This window comes from Rhinatrema bivittatum, chromosome 3 (assembly GCF_901001135.1).
Source record: "Rhinatrema bivittatum chromosome 3, aRhiBiv1.1, whole genome shotgun sequence".
Classification (NCBI taxonomy): Eukaryota; Metazoa; Chordata; class Amphibia; order Gymnophiona; family Rhinatrematidae; genus Rhinatrema; species Rhinatrema bivittatum.
Genome location: NC_042617.1, coordinates 58097944 through 58113674, shown reverse-complemented (window position 1 = coordinate 58113674; position 15731 = coordinate 58097944). Strand labels below are relative to the sequence as shown.

Genomic DNA, 15731 nt, shown 5'->3' with positions numbered 1-15731 from the left:
ATGCCGCAGCAGCCAGTAGTCCGAGGTTAGCGGGAGGAGCCTCAAGAAGAGTGAGGTAGGCGGAGCGAAGCTGTCATAGACCGATGATCGCAACACTGCTCCAGCCTTCTTCTGTTTCTTGCTTGCCCGTGCTTGCATTGGCTCACCTCTCACTGCTCTCTCGGGGCTCCTCCCTGAGTGGCGTGGTGATCCAAGGGCTCACATCTCCCGTTAGAAGTGACCGCGCCTCCACACTCGTAACACTGCTAGTGGGCATCCACCACTTTCTCAGTTAAGAAGTACTTCTTATCTCCTCTGAGTCTTTCTCCATCCAACTTCATATCATGACACTTTGTTCTTTCTTTTGTATGGAAAATTCCCCCTTCTATTTTATTGATGTCTGCTAAATATTTCAGTATCTCTATCATATCCCATCCTTTCCCTTTTCTCTTCCATGCAATAAATTTTGAGTTCCTTAAACCTCTTTGTGTGGGGTTTTATGGAGGCACTATATCATTTTAGTAGCCCTTCTCTGAATTGCGTTCATCCTTTCAATGTCCTTACAAAGATACAGCCTCCAGATCTGAATCCAGTGCTTGAGTTGGGGATTTTGCTAGTAACCTGTACTATGGTAATAATAATATTACCTTATTTTTACACTTGGTGATCTCTCCTTATATATTTGAGCATACTATTAGCTTTCCCTGCTGTTACTCCGACTAGCAACCTTAAGGTCATCTGCAAAGTTTACTTCTAGCTCTTTTTCCTGCAAGAACGTTTTCAGTTCTTGTCCTATTTAGTGGCTAATGGATTTCTGTATCCTGGATATGTAACTTTACATTTTTTTTGCATTAATACACAACTTTCCAATCCATGGGCCAGTCCAGGCAAGTGCTGCCGCCTGCCATGCGGAGAACCTAGGTTCGATTCTTAAGTCAGGTCTTCAGCTTCCTGGGCTGGCTAGGGCAGGGGATGCTGCGGAGGCAGCTTTCAGAGCCCCTGGGTGAGAGGTGATCTGTCATACAATGGCAACACCTGGTGGCCAGATTTAGGTCCTTTAATAGCAGAATTCCAGAAGGAGCCCTAGTGCCTGGCCCCTGGCTGAGGACTTTCACTGCAATGACTGGGTTAAATGAATTGGGAGGAGATATATGGATGTTAGTGAACAAAGACTCATGGTGCCAAATCCCAATTACAACTGAACTGGAAGCCCAAAGGAGCAGGAGGAAACAGCTGATCCAGAAAATGCAAACCCTTCAAAATCTGTGATCATTCTTTCAATTTTTTCAGGTCTCCTTTCATCCCTTCAGCCTTTCATCCCTTCAGCCGCCTCTGGGGTGCTACAGATTTTTGTTTATTTATTATATAGGCATTTTATATACCATCACAACCATTTACAAAATCAGCATTCAGTTACTGGGTCAAAAATTTCATTCTGTTTCAATGTTCATATTCTAGGTCAATATAACAGCAAATACATTTTCTAGATCATATTTGTATTCTAGGTCAATATAACACCAAATACATTTTCTAGGTCATATTTAGACATAATCTAATTCATCTCAATAGCAAATGGGTATTCTGTCGATACATCAACATTAAGTGCAAGGCAATTAGGGTGCTTTGATGTAGAATTATAACCTATGATTTTCATTTCATTATACTTCGTATTATACTCAGTATACATTTAACATCACTCAATACTTATTATCAGTCTGTTAGCATAGTCTAGGGTTCTGACAGTGATGTTATCGGCATATTGGAGTTTTATGCTAGTTCATATGCATTTCTGAAGAGCCATGTTTTCAGTTCTCTTTTGAAACTCTTTTTTTCTATCTGGCGTAGAGACTCTGGAAGAGAGTTCCATAGTTTAGGGCCCGCTATGGAAAACATTCTGCCTCTTATGTGTTCCGTGTTGTGGGCTCCTTTAGAAGTCCTTTGTTTTGCGATCTTAGGGCTTTCTGTGGGCTGTATGGTTGGAGAGTCACTCCTGTTAAACATGGGTTAATGTTGTTGATGATATTAAAAATTAGAGTTAATACTTTATAATGAATTCTGGATTGTACAGGAAGCCAGTGCAGTGCTATCAGCGAGGGGGTGATGTGGTCAAAATTCCTTAGTAAGAGTCTTGCTGAGGCATTTTGTAGTAACTGTAGTGGTTTTAGTAGTCCTGAGGGTAAGCCTAGTAATAGGCAGTTGCAGTAATCTATGTTTGAAAATATTAATGTTTGTAATACAGTGCGGAAGTCTTGTATTGTTAGCAATGGTTTCAGCTGGTGTAGTATTCTCAGCTTGGAGTATCCTGATAACTACTTTGCTTATATGCTTTTTCATTGAAAAGTTCTCATTAATCTGTATTCCTAGGTCTCGTACTTGATGTGAGGGTGTAATGTTAAAATTTCCTAGGCCTAAGGTTGGCGGTTTGGTTATCATGGAATTTCTCCTTAACCATATAATTTCATTTTTTGTGTGTTTAGAGTTAGTTTCAGCTGAGAGTTTTTGTTGTATTGCCTTCATGTAGGTGGACAGGGTCGAAGCCATTTATTGAATGGTATGTTGAATTGAATGTCGTCTGCATATAGGAAGAAGTTAGTTTCGCTAGTAATGTACATAGAGGTAGCATATATATGTTGAATAGCCGAGAGTGCTGACCCCTGGGGGATACATGTATCAATTGGGAACATGTCGGATAAGTGATTCTAATTTGACTTGGAATGATCTATCTGCTAGGAAGGAAGAGAACTAATCAATGACCATTTCTTCTATTCCAATTTTTCTCAACTGATGGCACAGCAGGGTGAGGTCTATGGTGTCGAAGGATCTTAGAACAATTGAATCTTTTACACACGCCCTTCTGATTGTCTGGGACTCTTACGATAGAAGGTATTTTACACTGTGTTTCTGTTGGAGACAGTTTTGTCTCGAAGGTGGGACAGGTTGCTGTAAGATTAATTAGTACCAGGATAAAGGATTCATCATTGTCAGATCCCTGTAGTACTGAGTCGGTTTTGTAAATGAGTAGGGTTTCTGTTGAACGATCTTTTCTGAAACCGAATTGTTTTTGTTATGACTGTCGCTGCCCGACGTCTCCACTCCACCCACCTTACCTTTTTTGCAACTCCTCCCGCGGTTGATGGACGTTTGGCTGCCGCGGCGTCTGCCTGCCGTCCTCTCCGGCATCCCCGGTCTGGCTTGGGTGCTGCATTCCGCCATGTTGTCCAGATACCATAGGGTGCGCGCGCCGCGCGGCCTTGCTTCTTATTCTCTCTTTGGTGCGAACCTCAGGGGCGTCCCCTGTGATGATGTCACGTATCCTGGATACAAAAGCCTACACTTTTTGCTAGCTAATGGAGTTAGCAAGGGATCTCCTTACGGATGGGATTCACTCTCCGTACCTAGCTACTCTGCCTCTCCAACTTTTGGACTTTATCCTAACAGGGTACCTGCTCCTCGGGGGCTTCTCTTATTTCTTGCAGGTCGCTATCAGGAACCGGTACTCGCTTCTCGAGGGCCCATGTTCCCTGACTCGCTGCCTGAACTTATCGATTCTGCTTGGAAGAAACCGCTGCCTACATCATTAGTGAGTTACCAACTTTATTTCCTCATAGCTGTTCCCTGGAACCAGGTACTCGCTCCTCGAGGGCCTGCCTCTATTCCAGCTTCTTTGTCACCTTCCGGGAGAAACCGCTGTGTGAATAACTTTACCAACGAGGCTCTATACCAGAACCCTGTGTATGCTCCACTGTACTCACTATCTCAGTTTTCTCCACTACAGCACAGCCATAGAGGGAATCGCTGTTCCAGTATCCTGAGGAACCCTAGCCCAGCCGGGCTTCATCTCTACTCACTACTGCCACCTCTGGTGGCTTCTCAACTCTGTCTTATAAAAGATATAACTCTGTGTTGTATGTCCCAAAGCTGAGCCTGACCTGTGGCCCCTCACGGGACTTCCCCCCATGGGTGTGGTCAGCTGCCACAGTGTCTAAGAGTCCACCCAAAACCTTACAAACAATAACAGTTTGGGGTAGAGAATATTATTGTCTTCTAAGTAGCTTTCTAATTGTGATAGCACTGCTTTTTCTAGGACTTTAGTGATGAAAGGCAGGTTGGATATTGGTTGATAATTGTCCCAATCATCAATTCTGCCAGTTTTATTTTTTAAGATTGGTTTAATCATAGCTTGCTTTGCTCTTTCTGGCACCAATCCTTCTGATAGCGAGTAATTGATCATGGTTGTGATTGTTGGAGTTATTACGTTGTGTACTGTTTTCAGGGAATTTACGGGGAAAGGGTCCAGTGGGTGGATAGCAGGTTTAATTTTTGTAATTATTTGGTTAGTTTTGAGTTTTGGTACTATGTCGAATGTGTTCCATTTTGCTTGCCCATGTTTTTCTTCCTGTTCTTTTGTTGGTAAGCCTGTGGAGAATTGTGTTTTCAACCTACTGATTTTGTCTAGTAGCGATGTGGCATATTCATTGCAGGAGTTCTTTGTAAAGTTGTAGTTATTCAAGATTGGTGTTGATGGGTCTTTGATTAGGTTTTTGACTGTTTCGAGTAGTAATTTTGAGTTAAATATTACACCATGAATCTGTTTAGCATTGATTTGTTCACAGTATTTTGTTAATAAGGATTTGTATTTTTCTAGGGATTCCGTAGATTGGCATTTCCACTATTGCTTTTCATATTTTCTCAGAGTTTGTTTTGTGTGTCTTAGCTCTTCATTTTACCAAGGTTTCTTATGTTTAGAGGTGTTGCGTTCTTTTTGGAACATTTTTTTCTGGACTGGGCATAAGGTATCAGCTATTTCATTGATGATACTATCCTAGGAGTCAAAAGCTGAGGAGGCATTATCAAATTTAAGATCAGTTAATAGTTTCTTCAAGTATTTTCGGTTCTTTTCTGTATGTGAATGATTGATTAATATATGATATTGATTTCTGTGTGTTGAGGAGGGATATTTCTGCTTTTATTAGTTGATGGTCAGATCAGAGTAGTATGCAGTGGGATGAATTGATTGTGCAGTTATTGTGATTGGTGAATATTAGGTCAAGGATGTGTCCTGCTTTGTGAGTTGGGTTGGTTATAAATTGTGACCAACCCATTGCTTCCATAGTATCTAGGAAGATTTCACTTGCTGTTTTAGGTATGCTGTCTCCATGTAGGTTAAAGTCCCCTACGATTATTGTGGATTCAGGTGATGGAAATGCTTTTGTGAAAATTTCAATTAGGGGTGAGCAGTGTTTTTGGAGTGTTCCAGGTGGGCAATAAACAGTACCTATATTTAATTGTGTTGATTTTAGTATTGCCACCTCATATGGGGAGGTTAATATCTACATTGTAGGGTTTACGTTTTAGTTTAGTTTTTGTGTCATATGCATTAAAAAAACAGTTTTCCCTGAACTCATTCTACAGTGCTGCTAATAGATGGGCCGATACAGTAAACCACGCGGGAGAGCGGGCAAGTGCCCGCTCTCCTGTGCGCGCAAATCAGTAACTTAATTTATTTAAATTAGGGCCCGTGGTAAAAAGAGGCGCTAGGGACACTAGTGCGTCCCTAGCACCTCTTCTTTGACAGCTGGCGGCTGTCAGCGAGTTTGACAGCCGACGCTCAATTTTGCTGGCGTCGGTTCTCAAACCCACTGACAGCCACGGGTTCGGAAACCGGACGCTGGCAAAATTGAGCGTCCAGTTTTCAACCCACGAGTCCATTTAAATTTTTTTTTTTATTATTTTTAACTTTTTTTAACTTTTGGGGCCTCCGACTTAATATCGCCATGATATTAAGTCAGAGGGTCCACAGAAAAGCAGTTTTTACTGCTTTTCTGTGCACTTACCCAGCGCCGGCAGAAATTAACGCCTACCTTTGGGTAGGTGCTAATTTCTTAAAGTAAAATGTGCGGCTTGGCTGCACATTTTGCTTTCTGAATCGTGCGTGAATGACTAATAGGGTCATCAACATACATTTGCACGTTGCGGGCGCTATTAGTCGCGGGGGGGGGGGGGGTTGGACGCGCGTTTTCGACGTGCTATTACCCCTTACTGAATAAGGGGTAAAGCTAGCGCGTCAAAAACGCGCGTCCAAATGCGGATTAACCTGTACGGTATCGGCCTGAATGATACTGAAAAGAACTGGTACTGCACAGAGCCCTGAGTTACTCTTCTGGTCCCTTTACCTTAACAATAGTGGACTCTACCTAATAACACCATATCCATACTTTGTGCATTATCATTATCATATACACAATAACTACTGTAATTGTAAATAAAATGAGCCATCCAATCATTTAGTGGAATATAACTTTAACAAGTTTTATATATTCTTCAGACTGCCACATAACTCAGTATTGTCAGTATGTAATAAGATACCATCTCTAAAAGATCCACAATTTGGTATTCTGAACTTTCACTGTGATCTATATATATGTGTGTGTATATATATATATATAGAGAGAGAGAGAGAGACAGCAAGAGAGAAGTGTATAGTGATTGTCTAGTATTGTAAATAAAATACCTTATTAGTTATTATTAAGAAGTATGGTTACCGTGTTAGTCCACTTGAATGTAGAAATAAAGTTCAAGAAAGCAGAGGATAACTTTTTATTGGACTAACTAAATACATTAATGCCTTTACAGTTAGGATACTTCAAGGGAATTTCAGAAGTACCCAAAAATGCAAAACATTTGAAATTAACCCTATGGAAAAAAAATGCAAAAGAGACTTGGATTCTGTCGACAGCCAACGCTGGGCCCCGACTTTTACGGTCCAGGGTACTGATAAGCAGACTTTAAGGAAAAGGCACAGGACTGCTTCTACGGCCAAATCCAAAAGCAAAGTATGTTCAAGCAGCGTTGTCTGAATTATCTCGAAGGCTGCTCACCCTGTGAAAACATTGCTAGAAGTAATTTTGTTATGGGTTTGACAGTTGCTTGGTTTTGATTGTAAATATCACCGCCCTTGACATAAGGCTTGGAGGTGACCTGCATGGAGAGGCAGTTACTACCATGAGCAACTTGCTGGGCAGACTGGATGGACCATTTGGACTTTTTCTGCTGTCATTACCATGTTAAGACGCTGGCCTCCTCATCCAATATCAGACATAGGCTCCTGGGAGCTGAAAAGATGTATTGTCCCTGTCCCCTTTGTCAGTTCCCATCCCCTTACATTACTCAGCCGTAATTACAATGCAGTCTGTAACTTACCTCATGCTTAGCTCATTCTGTAGTATGAAAACCCAGTTAAACTTTCTTCATTTACTTAATAAAGTCTCGAACGCTAGCCACAAATGTGGTGTTAGCCCAATAAAAAAAGTATCTTCTTCAACCTGCTTCTTGCACCTTATTTCTGATTGTTATTAGGAAGCATTTTGAAGAACCGAGGAACAATTGTAATAGTATTATATTAAAAAGTTCTCTACGCCTTCTCTGTCCATGCTGAGAAAAAAATATTTTATGTAAGCTTCTTTATGAATTTTCCAAAATAGCCCATTTTTCCTTACCAGGCTTTGGAGATTTTTTTTTTTTTTTAAATCCAAAAGATTGCTTTTCCACCCTCAAAAAGTAACTTTCACATTTCTCCCTGTCTTTGAGGGTCAGTCAGATATCTCTCGATAATTTGGCTACCACTTTGCGGTGCTGTGTCCAGCAGAAGGCATCCTCGAAAGAGGATACGTCATCAGAACTGTAAGCTCATGGAGCATATTTAGTTGTTTAAATGTGATTTCTGCTTTGCCAGGTTGTCAAAGCAGTCGCAATAAGTGTATAATAAAATATAGAAACTCTCTTTATATTTGATCTAAAGGGAGTCAGATGCAATCTCCTCAACTTGAGCAAATCCATAAACTGGTGTGATATGCCCTTGTGCTGACGAAACACTAGCAGCAGTGTCTAGCGTAGTCTTCCTGTTAAGTTTCTTTGGGGATATTATGTATTATTATTAATGTATATCCATCTTGATCATTTTATTTATTTGATTAAAAATTCTTAGACACCGTTTTCCAAAGGCAAGCCCCACTCAAGCCTCCCTTTTTATTTCTGAAATGTTTGTGTCGTTCTAGCTTCGCATGAGTTAATATGAATGAAGCCTGCTGTTTCTAAGCATTCTTATAAAATTGTTTATGCCAATAAAAGTAGAGTCTAATCTGCTTTGGCATGATGAATAAGAAATAAATTTTTACCCAGGAGCTTATGGGTTTATGAAGTTCCATCAGTGAGATGCTGTTATTAACTGCCACGTGACGCGTTTCAGCATTTGAAAATAATTATTAAGATGTTTATTATGGAAATGCCTTATTTCCCCTGCCCCAAGCTCATTGAAATACATTGGAGTAAACACTGTTTATAAGCACAAGGCAAACCATGAAAACTGTAGGCCAAATGAGAGAGGATGTTCAAAGAAAGGCGAAAGGTACAAGTGGGTTTTTTGGGGGTTTTTTTAGGCTTGCCATACTGGGTCAGTCCAAGGGTCCATCAAGCCCAGTATCCTGTTTCCAACAATGGCCAAGCCAAGTACCTGGCAGGATCTCAAGGGGTAGATAGATTCCAAGCTGCTTATCCCAAGAATAAGCAGTGGATTTCTGCAAGTCTACTTTAATTGTTAATGAACTTTTCCTCTAGGAACTTGTCCAAACCTTTTTTAAAAACAGCTATACTAATAGCGTTCACCACATCCTCTGGCAACGAATTCCAGAGCTTAATTATGCGTTGAGCAAAAAAAATATTTTCTCTTATTAGTTTTAAATGTATTTCTCTGTAATTTCATTGTGCCCCTACTCTTTGTACTTTTCGAAAGAGTAAACAAAAGATTAATGTTTACTCGTTCCATTCCACTCATCATTTTATAGACCGCTACCATATCTCCCCTCAGCTGTCTCTTCTCCAAGCTGAAAAGTCTCTTTAGCCTTTCTTCATAGGGGAATTGTTCCATCCCCTTTATCATCTTGGTCGCCCTTCTCTGTACCTTTTCTAATTCTGCTATATCTTTCTTGAGATGTGGTGAACACAATACTCAAGATGAGGTTGCACCATGGAGTGATACAGAGGCATTATGATATTCTCTGTTTTATTCTCAATTCCTTTCTTAATAATCCCTAGCATTCTATTTGTTTTCTTGGCTGCTCCTGTACACTGAGCAGAAGATTTCAATATATTTTCAACGATGACACCTAGATTCTTTTCGTGAGTGGTGACGCTGAATGTGGAGCCTTGCATTTTGTAGCTATAATTTGGGTTACTCTTCCCTAAGTGCATCACTTTGCACTTGTCTATATTACATTTCATTTGCCAGTTTGCAGGCCCAGTCTCCCAGTTTTGCAATGTCCTCTTGCAATTTCTCACAATCCCCTTGTGATTTGACAGCTTTGAATAATTTTGTATCATCGGCAAATTTGATCACCTCACTTATTGTTCCCATTTCCAGGCCATTTATAAATATATTAAAAAGCATTGGTCCCAAAACATATCCCTGGGGCACTCCACTATTCACTTTTTTCCATTGGGAAAATTTACCATTTAGCCCTACTCTCTGTTTTCTATCTTTTAACCAGTTGGCAATCCAAAATAGGACACTGCCACCTATCTCATGACTTTCTAATATCCTAAGAAGTTTTTCATGAGGGACTTTGTCAAATGCTTTCTGGAACTCCAGATACACTGTATCAACTGATTCACCTTTATCCACATGTTTATTTATGCCTTCAAAAAAATGTAGCAAATTTGTGAGTCAAGACTTCCCTTGACTAAATCCTTGTTGGCTTTGTCCCATTAAATTAAGCTTATCTATATGTTCAGCGATTTTTGTTCTTTATGGTAGTTTCTACTATTTTGCCTGGCACAGACGTCAGACTCACTGATCTGTAATTTCCTGGATCACTCCTTGATCCCTTTTTAAAAACTGGTGTTACATTGCCAACCTTCCAGTTTTCAGGTACCATAGATGATGTTATTGATAGTTTGCAAATTTTCAAAAGCAGGTCCGCAATTTCATTTCTCAGTTCTTTCATCACTCTGGAATGTATACCATCTGGTCCAGGTGATTTGTTACTCTTTGGTTTGTCAATTTGTCCTAGTTCATCTTCCAGGTTCACTGAGATTTGTCTCAGTTCCTCTGAATCATCACCTTTGAATATCATTTCTGGCATGGGCATATCTCTTACATCTTCCTCAGTGAATACTGAAGTAAAGAATTCATTTGGGGGTAGATTTTAAAAGAAGTGTGTGCAGCCTACATGTGCGCGCGCTGGGTAGCGCACGCATATGTATGCCCAATTTTATAACTTGCGCGATCCTCCAATAGAGCAGCAATGGCGCTCTCTGGCCCCGCCCTGCCCCTGGCCGCCTCTTTTGTAAAGCCCCGGGATTTACACTCGTCCTGGGGCTTTACGCACATCGCCGGGCCTTTTTAAAATAGGCCCGGTGCGCGTAACCCTTTTAAAATCCAGCCCTTAGTCTCTCTGCTATGGCTTTGTCATCCCTAAGCTGCTCGATTTTACATAGCAGTGCAGCTCTGAACCAGATCCCTCTGGGAATTCAAACCAAATAATTCAGAATGTGTCCATAAACAGCCAAACGTCTTTGCCCATCCATTTCCTGTTTTCAGGTAGAACTGTCTTTGATAGCAGATGCTTACAATATATTAGCATAGGCAAAGATGTTTATGTAGAAGTCATTATTAACTTCCTATTTATGGACCATGTTTAGTGCAGAAAAAGCTAAAATCTTGTTTATTTCTCTACCTTCAAGGAAGCAAGCTAGGGAAATGTGGTTCCAGCAGTGTGATGCTTGTATCCTGGTTTTATCAGCAGTTGGTGGGCCTGAGGCTTGATAGGTCCGTGGTTGTTTTGTTCATATTCTGAGAGGGAATATTCCTTTGAAAGGCAGTGGAGAATTGACAGCTTGTAATTCTGTTGAAACCACTTAGTATTCCCAACTTCTCCCTTTCATGGTTATATTGTAATGCTGTGATAAAGGTTGTCAAGTAGAAAGCAATAGGGTTTATGTTATTTTTCCAAGAACGAGCAGGATAGTAGTCTTCGCACACGAGTGGCCTGGCACAGAAATTTGATTGCAGAGTTTCTAGAAACTTTGCGCATGTCCTACTGAACACATGCACTCACCTTTTCCACGGAGCCTACCGGTTACAGATTGTTTCTCTTTCCTGCTTTCCAGGAGTGCAGGAATTGGGTCTCACAGGATCCCTTGCTCTTCTTTCACCCCTGTAGTCTTCTTTAGGTAGGTTTTTGAGCATTTTTCTTGTTTTTTTGATGGCCACGTGATGCACCAAGTGTTTTTCACGTTTTCTTATTTTAGGGTGGCCGTGTATCTGCACCCACACCAGTCTCAGTCCTTATTTTCTAATCTATCTCGCAGACCAGTGATTTAGCACATGCTCTGCTGCATCCCTTGCAACAAATCTACCTTATATCTTTACTCATACCCGATCGTCCCCTTATTTGTGGTCACTGCTTCTGTGCTCATTGTAAATTATGACTCATCTGTAATTGTAGATCTAATGAAAACATTTTGGGATTGTAATCCACCTCGAGACTATTTTAGGAAAAGTTGGAATGTCTCATATTTAAAAATAAAGAGAATGGTAGAAACCATTCCATTTACTCTGCAAACGGAGGAAGAGTTCCCAACTAAGATGCTGGACATCGTCCAACTTGTGGAACCCCCAAAGGATATTGTGGTGGTGAAGGCCTTGCTAGAGCTGTTCTGGAACTCAGGCTCATGTGTGAGGTCCTTCAGGAGGTATAGATGAGAATGTGCGAGAGTCCCCTCTCTGTGGATCCAGTTAATAAGAAGTTGAATTCAATACATTGTGTACAGAAGGCTCCAGGGTTTAAAATGTAACAGCTGTCTCACCACTCTCAAAAAAGCCAAGAGGTCTCTGACCCCAAGGAAGGATTTTCATACCCCTGGACTTCTTTGGAAGAAGGGTTTTTCAGGGAGCTATGCTCACATAACATTCTGTCAGCTTTTCATGAGTCAGTACATGTGGGATATTCTGAAGAGTGTTAAAGGGATGGCAGAACAGTTTCCTCAGAAGCAGCATGATGCCTTGGAGTTGCTAGTGGACAAGGGTATAGAGTAGAGATGTGAATCGGAACCAGAATCGGTTCGGATTTCAGTTCCGATTCACATCTCTATAGATGTGAATCGGAACCAGAATCGGTTCGGATTTCAGTTCCGATTCACATCTCTAGTATAGAGTGTGGAAAGCACCTGGTCTGGTTGACCTATGATATTTTCAAAATGGCATCAAGAGTCTCTGACATAGGTATTGGTACCTGCCTACATCTTTCAAAGTCAGGTCAACTCAGGATTCATTTTAGTGCAGTTTACGCTTACCACTCTATATAGAAGGCAGATCCATCTCTTTATAGCCTTTAATTGTCCATTTCATGTGAGGCTTGCTTCAGTTGAAGCCTTCCATTAAGCCTCTTGTGGTGTTGAGGTATCTCAACGTGATGCTGACCCAGTTGATGAAAGCTCCCTTTGAGTTTGTAGATTCCTGTAATTTAAAGTACCTGACCTAGAAGGTCATATTTTTGGTAGTGGTCACTTCGGCCCACCAAGTCAGTGAGCTTCAGGCTGTATTGACTTAGCCACCTTATACTAGGTTTTTTCAGATTAGTGTGGTTTTGTGAACTCATCCTTTGTTTCTGCCTAGGGTAGTGTCAGACTTTCACCTTAACCAGTCAACATTCTTTTCCAGACCACATATCCACAACTGTGAACAAGCGCTATACAGTTTGGACTGCAAGAGAGCCTTGGCTTTCTATCTGGAGCAGACAGAAGCGCTTAGAAAATCCACCTAGTGTAACCCCTGTTCCATCTGGGGTCACCTTCCCAGCCTTGGGCCCATGGGCAGGATAACCTACAGAGCCAGAACTGGGTCAAGGACACTCTAGATGTGTGCTCCAAAAAATAGTTTACTGAAATTTGTTCAGAACAGAACAATATGAAACAGCAAGAGAAAAAAACAGATATTAAAGCAATCACAGTCTTTTTTTCAGTATTTCCTTCCTCACAACAAAAACTTTCATTTACACAGTCTCTTCAGGTCTTAGCAAAAATGTTAACAGCTCAAGGGCAGATTTCCCCCTTCTGCAGGCTGAAAACCTCCTGAGCCCTACACTGAGTCCCTTACAGGCCCAGCTCCTCTCCTGGTCCTGGCAGTCTCCATGCAGTTACATTTTTCCACTTCTTGTGCTTACTGAGTTCCAGAACAGCTCTAGGAAGACCTTCACCACCTTGGTTGGGGAATTGAAGTCATCCGGGCCCAGTGATAAAGTCCAGCAAGACACACTTGGTTTCCTGGTCCCACCAGTTCCTACCATAGCTGAAATACTGTTTGTTTTTTTTTCTTTCATTCTTCATAGCACCACATACACAGATCTTATTTTCCCTCAGGCCTCCTGAGACACTGGGAGAGTATCTCTGCCTAAATTCCTGCTTCTCCCCTTATCACCCCTAGAGATGGTGACAGCTACATCCTCTTTCTTCCTTTGTGACTCTGGAGAAGCCCCAGACCAAGTGTAGTCAGGGTTTTTATAAGCGTCCCCTAAACCTTGCCCAAAGGGACTGTAACAGGCTGTCAGTCAACTAAGTGCCTGTACCGCCCTCTACCTTTAGTTGAACCTCCCTCACTGGAACCTTCTCAGTATCACAGCAGCACCAAACCCTTTGAGAATTTCCTTTAACAGGAAACCAACACCTTTTAACCATACTTTGAATATTCTATTTTATTCATTTTCTGTGGCACACAGGTGCCACATTAACTTTTTGTTACTTTATTGTTTTTTACACTGGTAAACCTAGAATTGTAGTTGCTAAGTATGCTCTTTCTAATTAGCTAGCAGATTGCATCTCCTGTTATGCCCAGGCAGGTCTGAATCTGGTAGGGCATGTCAAGGCTCACAGTGTCAGAGCCGTTGCAGCATTGGTAGCCACCTAAGATTGTTTCAGGGTTTTTTCCCCCCATTTTCTGTTCAGGGCACTCTAAAGCTAGGAGTTCCTCTTGTGTGAGTCCTATCATTCTGCCTGTCCTCAGAGAACAGGAGTTTTCAGCAGGATGTCAGTCCTCATAAAACCCATCCACTTCCCTTGGAGTTGGTTTCTTCAAGTCTAAGTTAAATTATAGACTGAAGCCCCTGCATAGATGTGTGGTAGTATGGCACGATGCACATGCCCAATAAGGCATGCTCAAACTTTCTAGAAACCTTGAAATCAAATCTCCTTGCTAGGCTCCATCTGATGATGTCACTCATGCGTGAGGACTGGCACCCTGCTGTTCTCAGAGAACACTCATTAAGGTAAGTAACTGCTTTCCCTTCAACCTCATAGCCATTCTTGAGCTGACTGCCATATACAGAAATTTAAAATTTGAAACCGAAAAGAAAAAAAAAAAGGAAGATGGAGATGTTTTGTTTGGTATTATTTTAATTTTGTGTTGGGTTTTATATAATGTTATATTATTTTTATTTATGTTATTTTCGTTGGTTGTACACTGCTTTGATGGTGATGTATATAAAAAAAAATGTAAATACATAAATGTTTTCTTGGGGAGGTGGGATGTGAAAAATATATAAGCCAAGTGACTCACCACTAGATTTATGTTTTTTTTAAAACTATACATTTATATTTAGGAAATTGTCAGAAAACCTCTCCAGAGTGGTGCAAAATCAGAAACTTCAGAAGAAAACCTCAAACCTCTGCAAGAAAAGAGAAAGTATCGGCATAGGCCTGAACCTCTTTTCATACCCCCTCCTTCCTTCAACTTCACGGCATCCTACTCAGGCGCCACACTGTACCAAAGCCAGCTTCGCTCACCTCGCATCATGGGAGACCACTTGCTGATCAGGATGCAGGAGCTACCCCCCTACACACCACCACCCATGCTCAGCCCCGTACGGCATGGATCTGGACTCTTCAGCAGCGTCATCGCCTCCCACTGCAGTGGTCACCCGCAGCTGCCGCTCACTCCTCTGACACCCACGCCGCGCATATTGTTGTGCCGACCGAGTAAGTATGCTGCTTACGTTTTCCTTGAATGTAAAGGTATGTTCCTTGTATGTAATGTTTTCTCTTTTCCCTGGAGGAAAGCTGGCAGCAGCAGCAGCAGACGTGAGACAATTCCCTGGCAAAGCTGATAACATTTAATTCTATTCTGTGAATTTCCCAAACAGGCTTTAAGTATTGCCTCACTTTTCAAGGGGTTTGCAAACTCCTTTTAATATTTTCAATGTGATGGAGATCTCAATCAAGCAGGTGCTTGCATCATATTAAGGGGCCTATGCATCACAATTTAGTATGTGTGCACAAAAAATAGCATGCTTTGCTCTAATGGCTTAGCATACACGTTAAACCGGTATGTACAGATATGTATAAACCCACCCTGGGGTGCCTGTCCTGCATGGATGGGGCCATAAAGGAATTTATAGTCTCTACAGGGCAGGGACCCTGGCTAGCGGTAGACATAGTCTCTTTTTTCTTCAAGTTGTAGGTGTTTTTTGTTGGATGGGATGAAAGTTATCTTCCAAGGCCTCAAGTGCTAAGGGTGTCTCTGGTATGTTTATGCACCCCTGGGAGAGGAGCATCCTATGATGAAGTGCACACTGTGGGCCCATTATGCAAAAAAAACCACTCCAGATTCTGAGGTGGTGTCCAAAAAATAAAGTTTACTTGTGGACAAGCAGTGGTAAATGGGCTCATCCTATTCAGTCTTAGGCCCCCGATTAATCCGTGCACTT

At 41.5% G+C, this 15731-nt stretch overlaps 1 protein-coding gene across 5 annotated transcripts in view; it reads left to right on the top strand.

Moving 5' to 3' along the window:
* Window positions 1–15731, top strand: part of TRERF1 (transcriptional regulating factor 1) — a 394859-nt gene that overhangs the window by 293861 nt on the left and 85267 nt on the right. For all 5 annotated transcript variants that reach the window (XM_029593303.1, XM_029593302.1, XM_029593299.1 and 2 more), the window contains one exon: window positions 14628–15003. In XM_029593303.1, the coding sequence (XP_029449163.1) occupies window positions 14628–15003 (376 nt within the window). The remainder of the gene's footprint in view (window positions 1–14627; window positions 15004–15731) is intronic.